The sequence below is a fragment of the Lynx canadensis genome, chromosome D4 (genome assembly GCF_007474595.2).
Source record: "Lynx canadensis isolate LIC74 chromosome D4, mLynCan4.pri.v2, whole genome shotgun sequence".
NCBI lineage: Eukaryota > Metazoa > Chordata > Mammalia > Carnivora > Felidae > Lynx > Lynx canadensis.
The window spans coordinates 60440241-60458702 of NC_044315.2; the positions used below are offsets into that span (position 1 = coordinate 60440241).

Here is an 18462-nt window from a genome sequence, read left to right on the forward strand (position 1 = left end):
TGAGAAAGAGTGAAATATGGCCCTTTGTAGCAACGTGGATGGAACTGGAGAGTGTTATGCTAAGTGAAATAAGCCATACAGAGAAAGACAGATACCGTATGTTTTTACTCTTATGTGGATCCTGAGAAACTTAACAGAAGACCATGGGGAGGGGAAGGAAGAAAAAAAAAAGTTAGAGAGGGAGGGAGCCAAACCATAAGAGACTTAAAAACTGAGAATAAACTGAGGGTTGATGGGGGGTGGGAGGGAGGAGAGGGTGGGTGATGGGCATTGAGGAGGGCACCTGTTGGGATGAGCACTGGGTGTTGTATGGAAACCAATTTGAGAATAAATTTCATATTATAAATACATACATACATACATACATACATAAAATGGCCCAAGGATAGAAACAGAGAACATGAACTTTTGATTTCGGCTCAGGCCATGATCTCACCATTCGTGAGTTCGAGCCCTGCGTTGGGCTCTGTGCTGACAGCTTGGAGCCTGGACCCTACTTTGGATTCTGTGTCTCCCTCTCTTCTCTGCCCCTCGCCTGCTCACACTCTTTCTCAAAAATAAATAAACATTAAAAAAAAAAAAATCAGAGAACAGATTAGTGGTTGTCAGGGGTTATAGAGAGAGTGGGGGTGGAGGGAAGTGGCTAGAGCAACAGTAGGGATCTTTATGGTGGTGGCAATGTTCTGTATCTAGACTGTACCTATGTCAATATCTTGGTTTTGATATTGTACTCTAGTCTTGCAAGATGTTACCTTTGGGGGAAACTGGGTAAAGGGTTCACAGAATCTCTATGTTATTCTTAAAACTGCATGTGGAATCTACAATGATCTCAAAACAAAAAAGTTTAATCAAAAAGAAAAAAAAATAAGCAAAAAAAAGTTATTCGGTGTTTATTTGAAATTCAAGTTTTGGGGCCCCTGGGCGGCTCAGTCAGTTAAGCAGCTGACTCTTGATTTCAGCTCAGGTCGTGAGATCGAGGCCTGTGTGGGGTTCTGCACTGGGCACATAGCCTGCTTGAGATTCTCTCTCTCCCTCTCCCTCTGCCCCTCCCCCACTCGTGCAAGGGTGCACACGCGCTCGCTCTTTCTCCCTCTCTCTCTCTCTAAAAAAAGAAAGAGAGAGAGAGAGATTCAAGTTTAACTGGGCATTCTGTGTTTTATCTGGCAACCCTGGAGCTTGTTGGAACGCAAATTCCCCAGCCCCACTTCTGACCCGTGGAATCAGAGTCTGTGTTGTGACACTCAGGTGTGAGCTCTGATTAGTGGCTTCCACCTCCTGTTGTGCTTGGATTCCTAAGAGTCTGTGATAAAAGCAATTAACATGTGTCCTTGGGCTATTTACGATATTTCAAAAAGGCCAAAAGGAATCACACATTTTACCCAGGATCAGGCTGTACAGGACAAGTGGGTTTCAACTCTCCAGTGGCTTCTCACTGGACTCAGAATAGGCAGACTTCTGCCCTGGCCTCCAAGGCCTTCACAGTCTTAACACTGCTCCCCTCTCTGACCTTACCTCCCATTGCTCTTGCCCCTGTGACACTGTACCAGTTTGTGTCTCAAACACACCAAAGCCAGAGCCCACACCAAACCCATTTCCACCCCAGGGCCTTTGCACTTGCTATTCACTCTGCCCGAATACCCCACTTCTAGAGTTTCAGGTGGCTCTCTGCTCAAATGTTGCCTCCCCAGAAAGACCTTCTCTGATCATCCTATCTTTCTAAACCAGGTCCACCCTCCCCACCCAGGTAACACTCCAACATATCATACCAACTTATTTTCTTAAATCAGTTGTTAGTACCTGCTTATACTCAGTAGTTCACTGAGTTAGAAATTTAGTTCTGGGGGTGCGTGGCTCAGTTAGTTAAGCATCTGACTCTTGATTTTGGCTCAGGTCATGATCTCATGGTTTGTAGGTTTGAGTCCCATGTCGGGCTCTGTGATGACAAGTGCAGAGCCTGCTGGGGATTCTTTCTCTTTGGGGAGTCTCTCTCTCTGCCCCTCCCCCACTAGCGTGCTCACCCTCTCTGTCTCTGTCTCTCTCAAAAATAAATAAATAAAACATTAAAAAAAGAAACAGACATTTCTGAAAAAGACCGAGTAATAAAAATCTGAAAAACACATTAATATAGAGTCTGTTTAGTGGATAGAATCTTAAAAAAAAACTTTTTTCAATGTTTATTTATTTTTGAGAGACAGAGTGTGAGTGGGGAAGGGGCATAGAGAGAGGGAGACACAGAATCCAAAGCAGGCTGTAGGCTCTGAGCTGTCAGCACAGAGCCTGACATGGGGCTTGAACTCACAAGCCACAAGATCATGACCTGAGTGGGAGTTGGATGCTTAACCAACTGAGCCACCCAGGTGCCCCTGGATAGAGCCTTTTAAAAGCACCCAGAGCTTGAGAAAAACAAGTGGTTAAATGGGTCATCCCTAGGAGACCTTTGAGCTCTGACCTTTAAGTCTTTCCATAAATCCCATTTTATACTTGTCCCTCCCCAGCATGAAAAATTTCAGCTCTAGAATACAGTTCACACTTCTCATCCTGGCATTCAAGGCCCTTCTAATCTGGCCCCATCCACATCCCCAGGGTACTTCCCTTCCTCCCCTTCAACACAGACTGTTCATTTGTTCTGGCCAGACTGTTCTCTGCATTATTATCTGGTCACTCCATGTACAGTCCCACCTCTATGCCTTTGCTGATGCCATTCCTTTTGCCAACGACACCCTCCCTATTTATTTAGATGAACAATCATTGGGTAATTTGTTCAATCAATGAAAATTTATGAGCACCAACTGCATGCCCAACATGTGATATTTAGGTCAACACAGTAGCCATTCTCCGCTCCCCCCATTCCAAGTGCATTAGGAGGTACTAGCAGAAGAACACAAATAACTCTAATTCAAAGTAATCAGGGTGTAGTATCCTAAGAAAGGAATATGCTGTAGACTACATCCAAAAAAGAAGAATGCCTTGGAGATTTGGGAGAGGGAGAAAGAGAGGCCATTCATGAACATGGTATACATTTCCATTTATTTAGGTGATCTTTAATACTAGTTTTTCAATAATGCTCTGTATTTTCCTCCTTTTGTTTGTTCATTCCTATATATCCAATCTTCTTTTATTGCACTGCAAATGTTTACATATTGTAAGTGTTCTTAGTATATAAAAATGCAATTCATTTTTGTATTCTGATTTTTTTGTATCCAGCCACCTTCCAAAAACCCTTATTATTTTTCTAATAATTTGACCATATATTCTTTTGGGTTTCTATGTAGGCAATCATACCTATAAAGAAGAGTGATTTTATGTCTTCCATTTCAATCCTTCTACCTTAACTTATTTTTCAGCTTTACTGTGTAGGCCAGGACCTTTAACTCACTGCTGATTTTAAAGGGATGTTTCTAACATTCCATCTTTATGAATGTTTGCATCATATTAACAAAGAGATCAAATATCACTGATATCACCAATAATGGGACAAACTGACAACATGTGTCACAAGACATATGAACTGAGGATTCAACACCATTTGTTTAATATTCTTACCCAAAATGTATAATATAAATCTAATCATGAGAAAACAATTTCAAAAATCCAAATTTTAAAATGTTCTACAAAATAGCTGTCCTTTACCTGCTTAAAAATGTTAGTATCATGAAATGAAGTAGACTAAGACACATGACAACAAAATACAATGAATGGTCCTGAGTTGGGGGACCAGACCCCAACTGGTCCAGACATCAAATTTGTATACATACACATATGGAGAGAAAGATATAAAAGAGATAAAAAGTAACCCTGGCAGAATGTTAGCAACGGGTGAATCTAAATAAAAGGTTTTTAAAAATTCTGTTTATGTTAGTGAAATGCTCTTTTCCCGATTTGCTAAGAATTTATATCATGAATGGGTACTGAGCTTTATCAAATGATTTTTCTGCATTTATGGAGATGACTGTATGGCTTTCTCCCTTCATTTGTTAATGTAATGATTTACATTTCTAGATTTATTAATATTAAACTGTCCTTAGTTTCTGGAATAAATCCAGCTTGGTTAGATGGCATCCTTTTTTAAATTCACTGCTGGATTTTGTTTGCTAGCCATTCTGCATACATCTTGAGTGAGACTGCGCTGTCATTTTCCTTTCTTGTTTTCTCCCTATCTGGTTTTGGAATCAAAGTTACACTGGCTCATAGAACAAGGAAGGGAGAAGTCCCTCTTTTTCTTCTCTCTAGAAGTGTTTGCAAAATATTGGAATAATCAGTTCCTTGGAAGTTATATAGAAACTGCCTGTAAAACCACATGAACATCGTATCATCCTTATGTATGTGTTTGTATAAAATATAGCATATAAAAAAAGGCATGAAATGCAAGTGTTCAGCTTAATGAATTGCTGGAAAATAAATTACCCATACATCTGCCATCTTCTCAGGTTAAGACATGAACTATCACCACACAAAGAAGACGCCCCCCTTCCATGGATATTCTCCAGTCATAACTACTCCCCTCCTTCAGGGAGTGATAATTGTTCTGGATTTCATGACAGTCCTTTGCTTGCTCTTCCTTAAAATTGTTCTACTTACTAATACATCCCTTCAGGTAGAATTTAATTTAGTCTGTATCTATCTTTAGGTAAAGAGAGCGAGATCGTTTGTAATTTGTTTGGTTTCTTTTCCTCAAAATTGTCATTAAGATTCATCCATGTTGTGGTACGTATGTATGTATACTTTGTTCCTTTTCATGACTGTGCAGATTCCCTATTATGGAGATATTATCATTTATTTATTCAATTCTTGGACATTTGAGTTTTTGCAGTTTTGTGATAATATTAACAACATTCCTATGCACATTCTTGTATTTGTGTCCTGATAAACGTAAACACGTTGCATGGGATATACCAAGGAGTGGAATCTCTGGGTCAGAGCGTATGTGTATTTTCCTCTCTACTAGAAGCTGTCACGTTTTGCTTCAAAACACACGTGACAAAAAACCAAAAAAACACACCAAAAAAAACCCCAAAAAACCACGTGTGACAGTTAACACTGTCACCAGAAGTGTCTGAGAGTTTACACTGTTCCATGTCCTTGCCACAACTTCCTATTGTTAGATTTCTACATCTTTGCCAATTCTGTGGTTGTGGTGGTATCTCATTGTGGTCTCCTGGTGAGATACTAGTGGATGGGAGTTGAAAATGTATTGTTTGATGTTGATTTCTAATTCAGTTCCGTTGGGATCAGAAAACCTGGTCTATGAGGTTCCATTTTGTATTTATGACTTTAATTTCTGAAGTCCTTTGTGGGGGGGTCTAAGTCTGTAGTTTGTTGTCTCAGCTGACTCTTCCTCATGGTGGCTCACATGCCTGGTGATCTCAGATTACAAGTTTCCCTGATCTGACTCTGTAGGAGTCCTGTCCACATCGGGGATGCCTTCCTCTGGAGAAACTTCCTATCTGCCTCTGCTGTGAGCCAGAGGCACTACCAACCGGGATCTCTCTAGCTCTTCTGCAGGTTCAGCCTTAAGAAGATTCAGGCTGGGTATCCTGACAAGGTCTGCTATTAAGTTAAGCTATACAAAATTACCACTTCTGGGTTAAAAAACTATTAAGTATCAGTAATTGCACATGGTCGAACCTATACTGTTAACATGTGCCGGCAGGACAAGCTTGTTCTTTCTGTTTGCTTACTGTTTACCTCTCCCAGTTAGATTTTTTGGCTCAAGATTTGTTTCTTTTTGCTGGGGAGGGGAAGTGGCCTTGGAGATTTCCCCAACATCTTGTGAGCCCAGCAATGCATCACAAATTACATTTTATTCAGGAGTGAATCATTTCGCAGTGAGGGAGTAGTCCTAGGAGTAGCTAGAAGCTAGCTAGGTAGCTTCAGCTAGAAGCTGAAATCCCAGGATAGGTATTTTTTTTTTTCTCAATGAGGAAACCAAAGCTCAAGGAAGTGAAACGACTCAAGGTCACATGGCTGGTAATAAGCAGGGTTAGGATTCGAATCCACATAAGAGACCAGAACCCAGGCTCTTTCTACTTCCCCTCTGTCTGTACAGCCTCCAGAGGGCTGCTTGGACCTGGGGCTTAGCAGGCAGCCTTACCTGGCTCAAGGGAATGACGAGGAAGGCTCCCCCACCAGCGCACTCGGTCACGACTGCAATGAAACGGGGGTTCACGGCGCAGAAGTGATTGTCGTGGACGCTGTGGGTGATGGGCACCGAGTCGTAGCAATTCTCCTTGCTGGCTGGTTTGCCAAAGACGTGGCGGAACTTGGAGCTCCGGTACTGGGGATGCCATGACATCTGCGGGAGACAAACAGGACAAAAGGGGCATGAGGCTCGCTGCCCTGATGGTGGGACACTCAGGGAGCTCACCTTCAGAGGGCACGACCAGCACAGTGGTCAGTTCTGGGTGGACAATGTGCTATGAAGGGCAACCAAACGAACCGACTGTTACTGTGGCTTCTTCGGTGGATCTGGTGAGACGGTGTGTGGTTATCGCTGGCCTGTTTGCTTGTCATTTCTTCAAGCGTAAGAACAAAAGGCAGAAACGCAAGAGACAGAACTCACCACCTTCCCCCCCACTCCACCATCTCAGCAGGCACCCCAGCCGTGCCACGCCACTCAGCCCAGCTAAGTGGGTCACACTGTGTCCTCTGGAGCCAGCCTGCCTGGGCTCCAACCCCAGCTCTGCCACTTACCAGCTGGGCGAGCAAGTGACTTAAGTCTGAGTTCTCAGTTTCCTCATCTGTAAAATGGGGATAACAAAATCATCTGTCTCATAGACTTGTCATGAGGACTAAATTACATGATACATTAAGGTCCCTTGATCTACAGTAGTAATTACTCCCAATATTATCATCCAGGCATCTTGAACTTCTCCAGATCCTCATCCAGCCCTGTATTTGTTCACTCTGTCTACTGAGCACCACTGGATGACTGGGCCCCGTACCTGGCACTGGGGGTTGGAGAGAATAAGCATGAGCCCATCCTTACAGGAATGAAGAGTCCTGTGAGCGAGGCCCCTACAGGAGTCTGGGCCACTGGGATCCAGTGTACTCTAGGCAATAATGTAGATTTGTACATGGCAGTCAGGGAAGGCTTCCCAGGGGAAGTGACATGTGAGCTGTGATTTGAAGGATGAGGAAGAGTTGGCTATGTTGACAGGACAGTGGTAAGGTGGGGGGAAGATATCCCCGGCAGATGGAACAGCCTAAGCAAAGGCCCAGAGACAGAAGCAAACATGGAATGTTTGGGAAACTACCTGTGGTTTAGTAAGATTAGCAAGGTGATGTTAAACACACACACACAGGGGCGCCTGGGTGGCGCAGTCGGTTAAGTGTCCGACTTCAGCCAGGTCACGATCTCGCGGTCCGTGAGTTCGAGCCCCGCGTCGGGCTCTGGGCTGATGGCTCAGAGCCTGGAGCCTGTTTCCGATTCTGTGTCTCCCTCTCTCTCTGTCCCTCCCCCGTTCATGCTCTGTCTCTCTCTGTCCCAAAAATAAATAAACGTTGAAAAAAAAAAAATTAAAAACACACACACACACACACACACACACACACACGTAAATTGGATGATGTGAGTGAGGAGAACACAGCTAGAGGGGTGAGCAGGGCTAGATCATGAATGGCAGAAGAGGGTCCCGGCCTCATCAGTGGCCAAACACACGACACACGTGGCCTCTCAGCCCTGCTGCTGCCCAGGTCAAGCCCCTGACCCTACCGGGTCTCTGACCCTACCGGGCCTTCTTGTCCACGTTCCTTATCTAGGCCAGAGAGATCCTTCTGGACCAAGCCTGGATGTATTCCTCACCACTCTCCTGAGGTCACCCTTGGATGCTCCCGATTTACTGCCGCCCTGCAGGAGCAAGGCCAAACCCAGCCTGGCATTTAAGGCCTTCTGGTGAGGTCCTGTCCCATATTCCGAGATTCAACTTTCCTTGCTCATCTTCTAAAGGGTACTTTCCAGATAAAGAACCCCCAGCTTCCCTGAACCTGTTTTTGCATTTCCAGTCCTCTGGGCCCTCCCCCTTGCTTTCCCCTCTGCTTGGCCTGCCCTTCCCCACCCTGTATCCCCTGTACCCATCTCCCTATCTCCACCTCCCCTTCTCCAGCTCCCACGTCCTCCTCTGGAGTCTTCCGCGACACCACAAGTAGCAGACCTCTGGTTCTCCTCTCCTCTCTCTCACCCCAACCTGCCATGTCTCCTTGCTGCCCTCGGGCTCTTGACACTCTTGGCTCTGATTCCTGAGTCTGGTGTCAGGTCTCATCTCCTCTGCTGCTTGCAGGCTCCTCAGAGAAAGGCCTGGCGCTCTGCTCCAGGAGTGCCCAGCCCAGAGCTCTGCCCACCCCGGGCCCTAGGAACTTCCCAAGGGCAGGCATGTGTGTGCTGGGCACCCACAGGGTCAGGACCAAAGAAGGCACTTGCTCTGTGTTCAGTTCAAAGGCACAAGATTAGACTGTTGACCTCAAGAGGTCACGGTGATCAGGGGTCTGACCCATGAGCCAAACTCTTTACAGGGAAGCCCATCAGCCTCACAGGACAGGTCTGTCCTATGAAGCTCAGACATTTTAACTTTCCTTTTAGGAGCTGCATTTGCCAGAGCTACAGGAAGCAGCACAGAACGCAGGGACAGACTAATTAATGTCCCTCTGATCCCAGAAAGGGTATAAGAAGCTGTATAGAAATGGAAAGCACACAAGATAGGAGCAAATGGAAAAGCCTTGGCAAGGAAATGGGGACAAGGGAAAATGCAGGGACACAGAGATCGCCTGATATTTGGAGGTAGTTAAGCTACTGAACGTGTGTTGCCAGGTCCTCCACACAGTGCAGGTGCACTTCAGAGTCGGCTCCAAGCTTCCTAGTGGCCAATTCGATAAGGGAAACAGAATCACTAAGGGATTTAGCCAGCCACCACTTCCTAAGGAGCAGCACAGCTTTTCTCTGCAGGGGGTCCTGAGGGAAATGAGTCCTGGGGGTCCTCACAGAAAGAAATCGCAAGGACCGAGATGTCCCTAGGGTCTTGGTAATTAGATGGCAGCGGAGGAACTGCCTTGGGCGAGGGCTGGGGTTAGGAAAGTAGGGGGGCACGTCAGCAGGCTCAGCTCCAGGCCTCCCAACTCTGCCTCACCTTCAGCAGCTGCCATGGTGGGGCGGGGGGGACACCCGTCTGTGGCCAATGGTGGGGTTCATCAGACATTCTATTGCTCCCTTCACGTCCCAACCTCCTTGCTGTTGGGCAGTCACGGAACTGATTCTAGCACCAATGGATCAGGGACAGCAGTGGTGTGTGCCACTTTCGGGCTGAAACATGGAAGACCTGCCTGTGACCCTCCAGAACTCTTGTCCTTGGTTGAAGGGATGAAAAGGCCACATGTTCTGCATGATGTGGCTTCCATCATCCTGGGTCCCCAAGGGGTCCTGTGGAACAGAGGATCTCCCCCTAACGAAGTCCCTGACTCTGTCATAGCGTGACAGAGAAATAAACCTGCAGAGCAAACCAGTTAGAAAGTGGGGCCATTTGTCCCAGAGCTGAGCCTACTGTCCTGACTAACACACTGCCCCATGCAGCCCCAACCAACGGTAAACTGGGAAATGGCTGTCTGTGCTTAGTGTGGCTGGGGCACAGGAACCTGCGGGAAAGAGATGGGCGAGGAGGCAGGACCCAGATCACCTCAGGAGCCATGTAAAAGAACTCAGACTCAAGGCAATGAGGAGTCGCTGAGGCGATTAAAACAGGGGATCGAGCAGAGCTCACTTTTAGGAGGACTCTCTTGATTGCCGAGAGCAAGAATGGGTGGGACAGGTGACAGGTGAGGATCACCTGGGCTGAAATAGGGCAGAGGAGATAGAGAAGAGGAGACATGTCAGTGAGAAACCAAGCAGGGGAGATAAGCCAGCTTTTGGGCTCAAGTGCTGTGGGCTGTCGGGTGAGAGGGTCCATCACGGCTGCAGAAATCCACATGACTGACCATTAGCATCAGTCCTGGCCCTTCTGGCCATTCTTGGTGCCCTCCCTTCACAGCCTGGGGCTTGGCCCCACACCTGAGGGATGGCTCTCAGCCCAGGGTCAGGGTCAGGGGGCCTCAAGAGGCATGGTCAATAACTGTCCTTCAGCTCAGTCACTTCCTGGGCAATGGCAACTCACAGTTTTTGGGTGCTTGCTATGTGCCAGGTGCCATTCCCAGCATGAATTTAACAGGCAGGTACTACTTTGCTCCCCATTACAGATGTGGAGGTGGAGGCAGAGAAGGGAAGTAACCCACCCAAGGGTGCACAGCTTGTAAACCGTGGAGCTGGGGGCGGGGACGCAGTCCAGGTTCCTGCAGATAGCGACCGTGATGAGGAAATCTCCTTCACACCCATTCACCCTGGATCTCCTCTCAGCCCAGAAGAGGAGACATCATGACCATTATCACCCCCACGTTACAGAAAAGTAAAACAGGGGTGCCTGGGTGGCTCAGTAAGTTGAGCATATGACTCTTGATTTTGGCTCAGGTTATGATCTCACGGTCATGAGTTCAAGCCCCGTGTCACCTACTTAAGATTCTCTTTCTCTCTCCTTCTGCACACCTCCCCACCAAAATTAAAAAAAAAACAAACTAACTAAAACATGGCTCAGGAAGCTACGTGGACACCTTTTGAAAAGAGGGCTGTTTGCCTCCATTGATGAAGCCAGCGGCTGTGAAACAGTGACAGAAAACTAAAACTCTGTGTCAGTGACCTTCTGTCCCTCTGCCCCCAACACCTCTCCCCACTCTACCCCGCCCTACCCCGCCCAGCACCTTATCTCCACTGCCAAGTTTCTTCCAGATCTGTTGTCATGGAAGGAAACTTAGAGAAGTGGGGGATGGGGCCAAACCAGGCAGGCCATCTCTCTCTCTGTGCCCACGGGATGGGCATGTGCACACATAAATGTGGGTGAACTTTGTGCAAAGGTGTACGCACTGGGTGTTCATGTCTGTGCATGAGCACTGCTTTCATCCTATGTGCCCGCGTACTCCTGTGCACGCATGTGTGCGTCTCTTTGGGTATTCAATTGCATCTGTGCCTGGATGTGTGTATCTGTGCATGCGTGAATCTAAGGACTCAGCAATTAAGAGAGCGAGAGTTTCCCCTGCTCATTTCCCCCACAAGCAGGCACTTGCCTGGAAATGCAGCCTGTAGAGGGCCCTCAGCACTGCAAGGGCCCTCACCCATGGGCTGGGCCAGAACGGCTGATCTGGGCCAGATTTATCCCATGCCACCAGTCCCATCCTGCCTGGTGCCAGGCTGGGCCCACATCAAAGTCGCAGCATGCCTTCTTAGGTGTGGCGGGCCAGCCCGCCGGGGCACAAAGCAGGGGTGGCATCACTTCCGCTGCTGCTGCTATCCCATGTGTGTTTAGCCATGGGATTAGGCTTTGTGGACTCCGAATTCCCTGCCCCCACTACTAAAAAGGATTTAGTCATCTCTGGGTTTAACGTCCCACTGAGTTTACTTCTTAATGCCTGACAGTGGAATGGCTTGCTCCCTGCCCCATCCCTTCCAGCTCTCCTGCAGGTAAGTGGAGATAGTTGTTTCATTTGATGAGGGCAAAAGTGAGGTGCCAGGGAAGCGATTTGACCAAGATCATATTAATAGGGGCAGTGGAGGCGGGAAGCAGAAGCCAAGGCTTAACCCAGGGGTCCCTCTTCCTGCCACATGCTCCTCTCTGATGTGTAGAGAAAGATGGAGAGACACACACAGAGACTGTCCCGCCTGCCCCCAAAGGCCTGTCTTTGCAGCCCAGCCCTGCAACATTACAGGACGAGGGTAAGCTGCAGGGTGAATGAAACCAAACCCAAATTGGGTGTGGTACGAACCAGCATAATAGATTATTCACTAATTGTCTGTTCCTGGCCTCAGGGAAAGAATGAAATTATCTAATTTGGTTTTAGCCACTGGAGGTGGGTAGGAGTCTGGTGCTGCTGGCTACCCTTGTCCCTTTGTAAGTTTGGGGTTCCACATCTAATATTTGGAGTTTTACTTTCTTTCTCTTAAAACCTGACCTTGTGGCCAGTAAGCTGCCCCCATATTGCCTTGGGAGAAGGTCTAAACCACCATATTTGTATCAGTGCAGTTAATAGAGGGGCATTAGAACCACAGTTTCTTAGGTTTAAAAACTGAAAAGATTACTGTAAGAGTAAAGAACACTCTATTTGAAGGTGATCTATAAAGACCAAGAGTTAACACAACACACAGCTGATTATGGGCGGGTCCCTCATCTTGACTCCAATCTTTGACCAACTACTACCCATCATAGGGCTTGTCCTGATCCTGACCTTGGCTCCAAACTTGCCTGGAAACCATTCTCTTTTGTCCTGAATCCTTATCAGGGCCTGTGACCCACCCCAGAAGTGGGATATCTGGTTCTGGAAACAAGGCCCAGCTGAGGTCAAGGCCCCTGTGGCTGACATAGGTCTCTGCTTAACCAGCCATTCACCTGGAGGCGTCCTTCCCACCAGGCAGAAAGAAGAAACCACAGGTCTTGGCGACTTGCTGCTAGTGAGAATTTTATCCACAGTCATTTCTGCTTGTCTGAGGCCACGCCCTGTTGTACTTGTCACTCCTTGGCACAAAGTGTCTATTTTCGTCTTCCACAGGCCAGTAAAAGGGTCTGCAGTGAAAGGTTGGGACGCAGGGACGTGGAGCCTCAGGGTCTCACTTTGCAGGCTTAGTTTTCCTCCCTTTCTTCAGAGCAAGAAGAGGCATTGTTGCTCTCCACAGAACTTGGGGGACCCCCTGTCCTGGTTTCCCTAAGGTGAAGGGTATGGGACAGGGGCATATTCCCAATGTAGGACTTTCAGTGCTAAAATAAGGAAAGTCCCAGGCAAATGGGGACAAGTTGGTCACCCCCCACCCCCCACCAACCACAGAGATCTCCAGAGAACCATTATCTGATTCACATGCGATGATTTTTTTTTTTTTTTTTAAGTAGGCTCGATGTCCAGTGTGGAGCCCGATGTGGGGTTTGAACTTACGGACCCCGAGAGCAAGGCCTGAGCTGAGATCAAGAGTCTGATGCTTAAGCAACTGAGCCACCCAGGTGTCCCACATGCAATGATTCTATTCTAAGTCACTCATGACCTTGACTCTGGCAATTTGCTGTGTGGAAGAGAAGGCTCTAGAACCAATTTCCTAAAGAGCCCAACATCCTGAACCAGAGCATAGAACATTTCAAAGCAGAAAAATACAAGGTTTGTAAAGGGAGGTGAACCTAGCTTAATTCAATCAGCAATCTCCACTCGCTATTGGCTTAGTGCTTATTCTGGGCCAGGCCCCGTGTTGGGATTGAGACGGGGCAGCGAGGGCTGGGCAGTTCTGTCACTGCTCTCCACATGTTTACACCTCTTGAGGAAATGGCTGAGAGCAGGAAGACAGGACATGGCACGATCTTAGACTGGTAAAGCACAGGGCTGTGGACTGTGACCTCAAACGCACATGAGAATCATTTACATCAGATCACTGGGTGTGGGACCTCTGCACCAGTTCTGCCCAACACGGGGGTCTCGTGGCTTCTAAATTAAAGTCAAAATGATTAAAAGAGGGGCGCCTGGGTGGTTCAGTGGGTTAAGCGTCCGACTGCCACTCAGGTCATGATCTCACAGTTTGTGAGTTCCAGCCCCTCATTGGGCTCTGTGCTGACAGTTCAGAGCCTGGAGCCTCCTTCCGATTCTGTGTCTCCCTCTCTCTCTCTGCCCCTCCCCTGCTCATGCTCAGCTCTCTCTATCAAAAATAAATAAACGCACACACAAAAAATAAAATGCACCTCCTCAATCACATTACCAACATTTCAACTGCTCAATAGCCACATGTGGCTACTGGGTACTCAATTAACAGTGTATTGACAGATCATGTACACCACACCTGTGTGACTTTGGGCAGGCTAACTTAATGTATCTATTTCCTCACCAGTAAAATCAGGCACAGTAATAGATAATAGTTAACTTACTTGCTTACTATGTATGAAGTATGTTCTATGTACTAACTTAATCCTCATGGCAAGTACTATTATCCCCCCATTTTTACAGATGAGACAACTGGGGGCTCAGAGAGGCAAAGCAACTTGTCCAAAATCACACAGCTAGCAGGCGGCTGAGCTGGAATCTGAAGCCAAGCTGTTTAGTCCTGGATCCACACTCTTTCACAGGGCTGTCCAGACGATTAAATGAGAGAATCCACACAGCACATGGAGTGATGCTGGGTGCGTACTTAGTGCTCTACACGTTTGCTGTTAAGACTGTTGTGGTCCCTTGGGGTGCCTGGGTGGCTCAGTCAATTGAGCGTCCGACTTCAGCTCAGGTCATGATCTCGCAGTTCATGGGTCTGAGCCCCACATAGGACTCTGTGCTGACAGCACAGAGCCTGGAGCCCTCTCTCTCTCTCTCTCTCTCTCTCTCTCCCTTCCCCCACCTCTCTAAAAAATAAATAAATAAACATTAAGAAAAAAATACTGTTGTGGTCCCAATGTTTACAGGACACTAAGATTTGATTTAGTATGTGATAGGTACGTGTTGAAGGCCCAACATTTGGGGGATCTAAGTAAAAATCCCAAACCAGAAAGTGCAAAACAGACGCGAGGCATAGAGTTCTCATCCCCAGGGCTCACCACGTTGATGGAGGGAACAGACAAGCACCCATGAAAAGCTAACCAATAATCCATCTTAGTCAAGAAGAACCCGACGAGTGTATGTGTGCGTCTCTGTGGCAGGACTCTTGGGGTGGAAACCAGCCGCCTAGCTCAGCTGATGCTGAGGTGGCCGCTGGGGGAGGTGGGGGAGGCTCTCGGTGGGGGTGGAAGGGAAGACAGGGGCAGCCCTTGGTTCTCTCCATTAACATAGGCCACAGAGGATACTGGGGACACCGCTTCAGGGCAACCCCCCACCAGACTTCCGCCGGGTCGTTTCAGCAGTGAAGGCAGAGGTTCCTGCAGCTAGAAGTAAAAACAGTCCTATCTCCACGTTCTCTCTGCCATGCGTACCCTCCTCTGCCCCCATCTCCCTTCCTCCAGGTCTCCAGTCCTGCTGGTCCAGCACGGATGGCTCCCTGCAGGCCCCAGGAAATACAGATTGAGTCAGAGAGAGAACCAAGAAAATGCCTCTCTCCTCCTGATAAGATTAGGCCCGAAGGAGCCCCTCCTCCTGACAGCTGACACTCCCCAGAGCCAGGTCCCTGGCACCGAAGAGAGGCAGGCCACCTCCTGAGATGGCCTCACCTCCCCTGCCCCACGGCCTCCAGCTGTTCTCCCCCTCCCTCAAGCCTTGCAAAGCATGGGCAGCCTTTTCTCTGGGCGACTCCATTTCTCCCCCACCCCAGCCCAGGGCTCCTTTCCTGCCCTCACTCTGACACTGTCATTTCCTTTAAGGCCCACCTTAGGTCCTCTCTGTCCTTAGGAGAAAGCTCTCTGCTGGACTAGGGTTGTGGGGCCCCACATTCTGCCTTCACTGCCCCCCCTCATCTCCACATCTGTTTGCTTCTCCTCATCTCCACAGACTCACCCTTTAGCCAAACTGGTTTATCTGCTTTCCCCTCAAAGCATAGTGTTTTCCCAGACATGCCACCTTTGATCATGCCCCCTTCGCTCTGCCTCGAACTTAATCAGCCCAGGTAAGCGCATGGTTGGCACTTAGCTGGGCTCCTAGGATGCCCTTCCTGTCACTCCCACTTCCTGGGCCGAGTTCAAATAGTACCACCACCAGGGAGGAGCGCTCTCTCTCCTGTGAGGCTGCCCAGGGCAGGAAAAGAGAAGAATCAGGTTGAAATCCTGGACCTCCACTTGTCTCTGGGCCTCAGCATCCGCATCTGTAAAAGGGTACCCTAATATCTACCTCACAGAGTCTTGCCAAGGATTAAATGAGATAATGGCTGCAAACTATCTTGCAAACGTCTAGTACCAAGTAAGAGCTCGGCTATGGTTGCCCTCTTCCGTTCTCTGGTCCTGCTGCCTGTGTTTCTTCCTACTTTTCTCCATCCATTCATCCAGCCACTCACCCATCAGACTGCCAAGTCCGAAGGGTCTTCCCCTCTGCTTTGCCCACACTCAGGTCAGATTCCACAAGCAGGCACCCAGGGGGAGACCGACCTGGCTCCTGGGCCAGCTTCCACTTATGCTACCAGCCTCTCCTGAACCCCCTCTGGGCATTTGGGGGAGGGGGCTGGGCCTGTCACTTTCATAGCAGGCATGCTGGTCAGGTTGGAGAGTCTTGATTCTGATGCCAATTTACTCCATGACCTTGAGCAGATCTCATCCCCTCTTGGGTTTTGTTTTCTCAGGCAGGTAATATTCCTACCTTGCCTGTCTGTGAGGACCGTCTACTGAGGGCTCTCCAGTCCACACACACCAAAGCCCAGGACTGTGAGGGTGACAGAGCTGTCACCTATCAGCTAGGGCCTATCAGCTGTCCCAGTCCTTAGTTTCAGCCTGGTACCCTTCTTGCCTGGCTCCTCTGGAGACAAAGAACACAGCTTCTTCCTATTTATTCCCCCAAATCAGGCCCAGACCAAAACTCCATGCAGATTTATTGCCCCACAATCTCCTTATCTGAGAGTTTCAAGGGACAAGGGTCACTGGGGACTTTCTAAACCCATCTTCAGGAGGTTGAAAATCTGGAGTCTCTACTTCCTCCTCACCATCCATTCCCCAGCAAAGCTTCTGAATTTGTCTTTGGACAGAGAGGGACACTGAGGCCCAGACAGGGAGAGTGCCTGGCTCAGGGTTCCACAGTGAGCAGAAGCCCTACAGTCCAAGTTCTGAAATGGCACCTGCCAGGGGGCCTGAATTCTATTGTCACTGGCCCTCGCCTCTGGCCCACCAGTCAGCTCCCACCTGCCCTGTGGCAGGGACAGGGGGCCTGAAGGGTGACTTCAACCTGCATTACTGGGGCCCTCCCGAAGCCTGACCTGTGCTGGGCACTGTGTGGGAGAAGGCAAGGATAACCCTGGCAGGGGCTTCTGCCCCTCAGGGCTGAGGTTGATGGGAGAGGCCGACATGCAACCAGCGAGCACAGTTCAGGGTGAATGGGACTGAGCAGGCTGCAGCAAGGAGGTGGAAATCCCAGGAGTCGGTGAAGGGCCTCTGGGCAGGTCTGTTTGAGCCCAGTGTCAAATGCTGAGTAGAGGGAGCTGAGCCCAGAGTGAAGGGAGGGCACTCCAGGTGGAAGGGGGTGCGTGGCGTGGGAACCACAAAGGTGGAGTCTGGTCGGGGTCTGGGCAAGCGCAAGGGAGCAGTGAGGGCCAGGCCAGCAAGGTGCCAGCAAGGGCTCTGAATACCGGCTCAAGGACTTGGCCCTTGAGACCACGGGAGGATGTCAAAGTTTGTAACCAGGGGTGTGGTGAGGTGAGAGGTGCTGTGTATTTAGCTCCTCCTATTAGGTAGTTAGAATGTTTGGCTGGAGAAAGTATTTTCTTTCCTCCACTTTGGGCTTGTGTCTAAGGAAGAAATAAGTGTGTGAAGTGGGTTTTATTTCCCGCCTGGCTCTGGTTGGCTGGAGGGGCTGTGGAACACGGTGAAGAGGAAGAGGGTGATGGTTCTGAGACTCGGGAGGAGGCGCCTGGGTGGCTCAGTCGGTGAAGCATCCGACTCTTGGTTTCAGCTCAGGACATGATCTCATGTTCCTGGGTTCGAATCCTGCGCTGTCAGTGCTGAGTCTGCTTGGGATTCTCTCTCTTCCTCTCTTTCTGCCTCTCCCCTGCTTGTGTTCTCTCTCTCTCTCTCATTCTGAGGCGGGTGGGGAGTCAAACTCGGCTCTGCCTCCACAGGTCTTAGCAATTTGATTCAGCAGTGGAGCCAGGAGGCCACATCTCAGCAGCTGGGGTTTTACCTCAGGAGATAGCTTCCTTTCTTCCCTCAACCCATTTCGCTGTGCTAGGAGTCTCCAGATATGACTAAGGGGCTGCCTGTTTCCTGCACATGCCGGGACAGCCCAGGACTCCATTTCCCAGCTCAGCCACACACATTGGAGCCGCACACATTGGGCAATTCCTTCCTGCTTCTCCCTCCCCTGCTTATTAACGTGGGGATAAACGCTCAGCCTTAATTCTTCAGGTACTGGCTGCAACAGTGGCCAGGAGAGGACCGTGAGGCCACTGTCTCCCCGTTTCCAGCCTCCCTGAGCTCCCCCCAATCATTTGTTCAGACTGGGCCTGTGGGCCAGGGAGCACAGGAGTGAGGGTGAAGGGGACAGGAAAGATGTCAGCATCCCAGGCTGAAGACGTGCTTCTGGCCCAAGACTAACTCTCTGCGGAGACCGGTGACAGTATCTCAATTTACACTTTGCGGGATGATGTCTAGCAGTGAGTCTCCACCTGAGAGTTCATCAGAATCACCTGGAAAGCTGATTAACTTCCAGACTGCTGTGCCCATCCTAGAGTTTCTGATTTAGCAATTCGGCAGTGGAGCCTGAGAACCTGCATTTCTAACAATTTCCCAGGTGACAATGATGCAGCTGGTCCAG

At 48.9% G+C, this 18462-nt stretch overlaps 1 protein-coding gene across 1 annotated transcript in view; it reads right to left on the reverse strand.

Moving 5' to 3' along the window:
- The window catches only part of CORO2A (coronin 2A), a 54290-nt gene that overhangs the window by 19713 nt on the left and 16115 nt on the right, over positions 1–18462 (reverse strand). The window contains exon 2 of the mRNA XM_030294063.1: positions 6092–6292. Within this exon, the coding sequence (XP_030149923.1) occupies positions 6092–6292 (201 nt within the window). The remainder of the gene's footprint in view (positions 1–6091; positions 6293–18462) is intronic.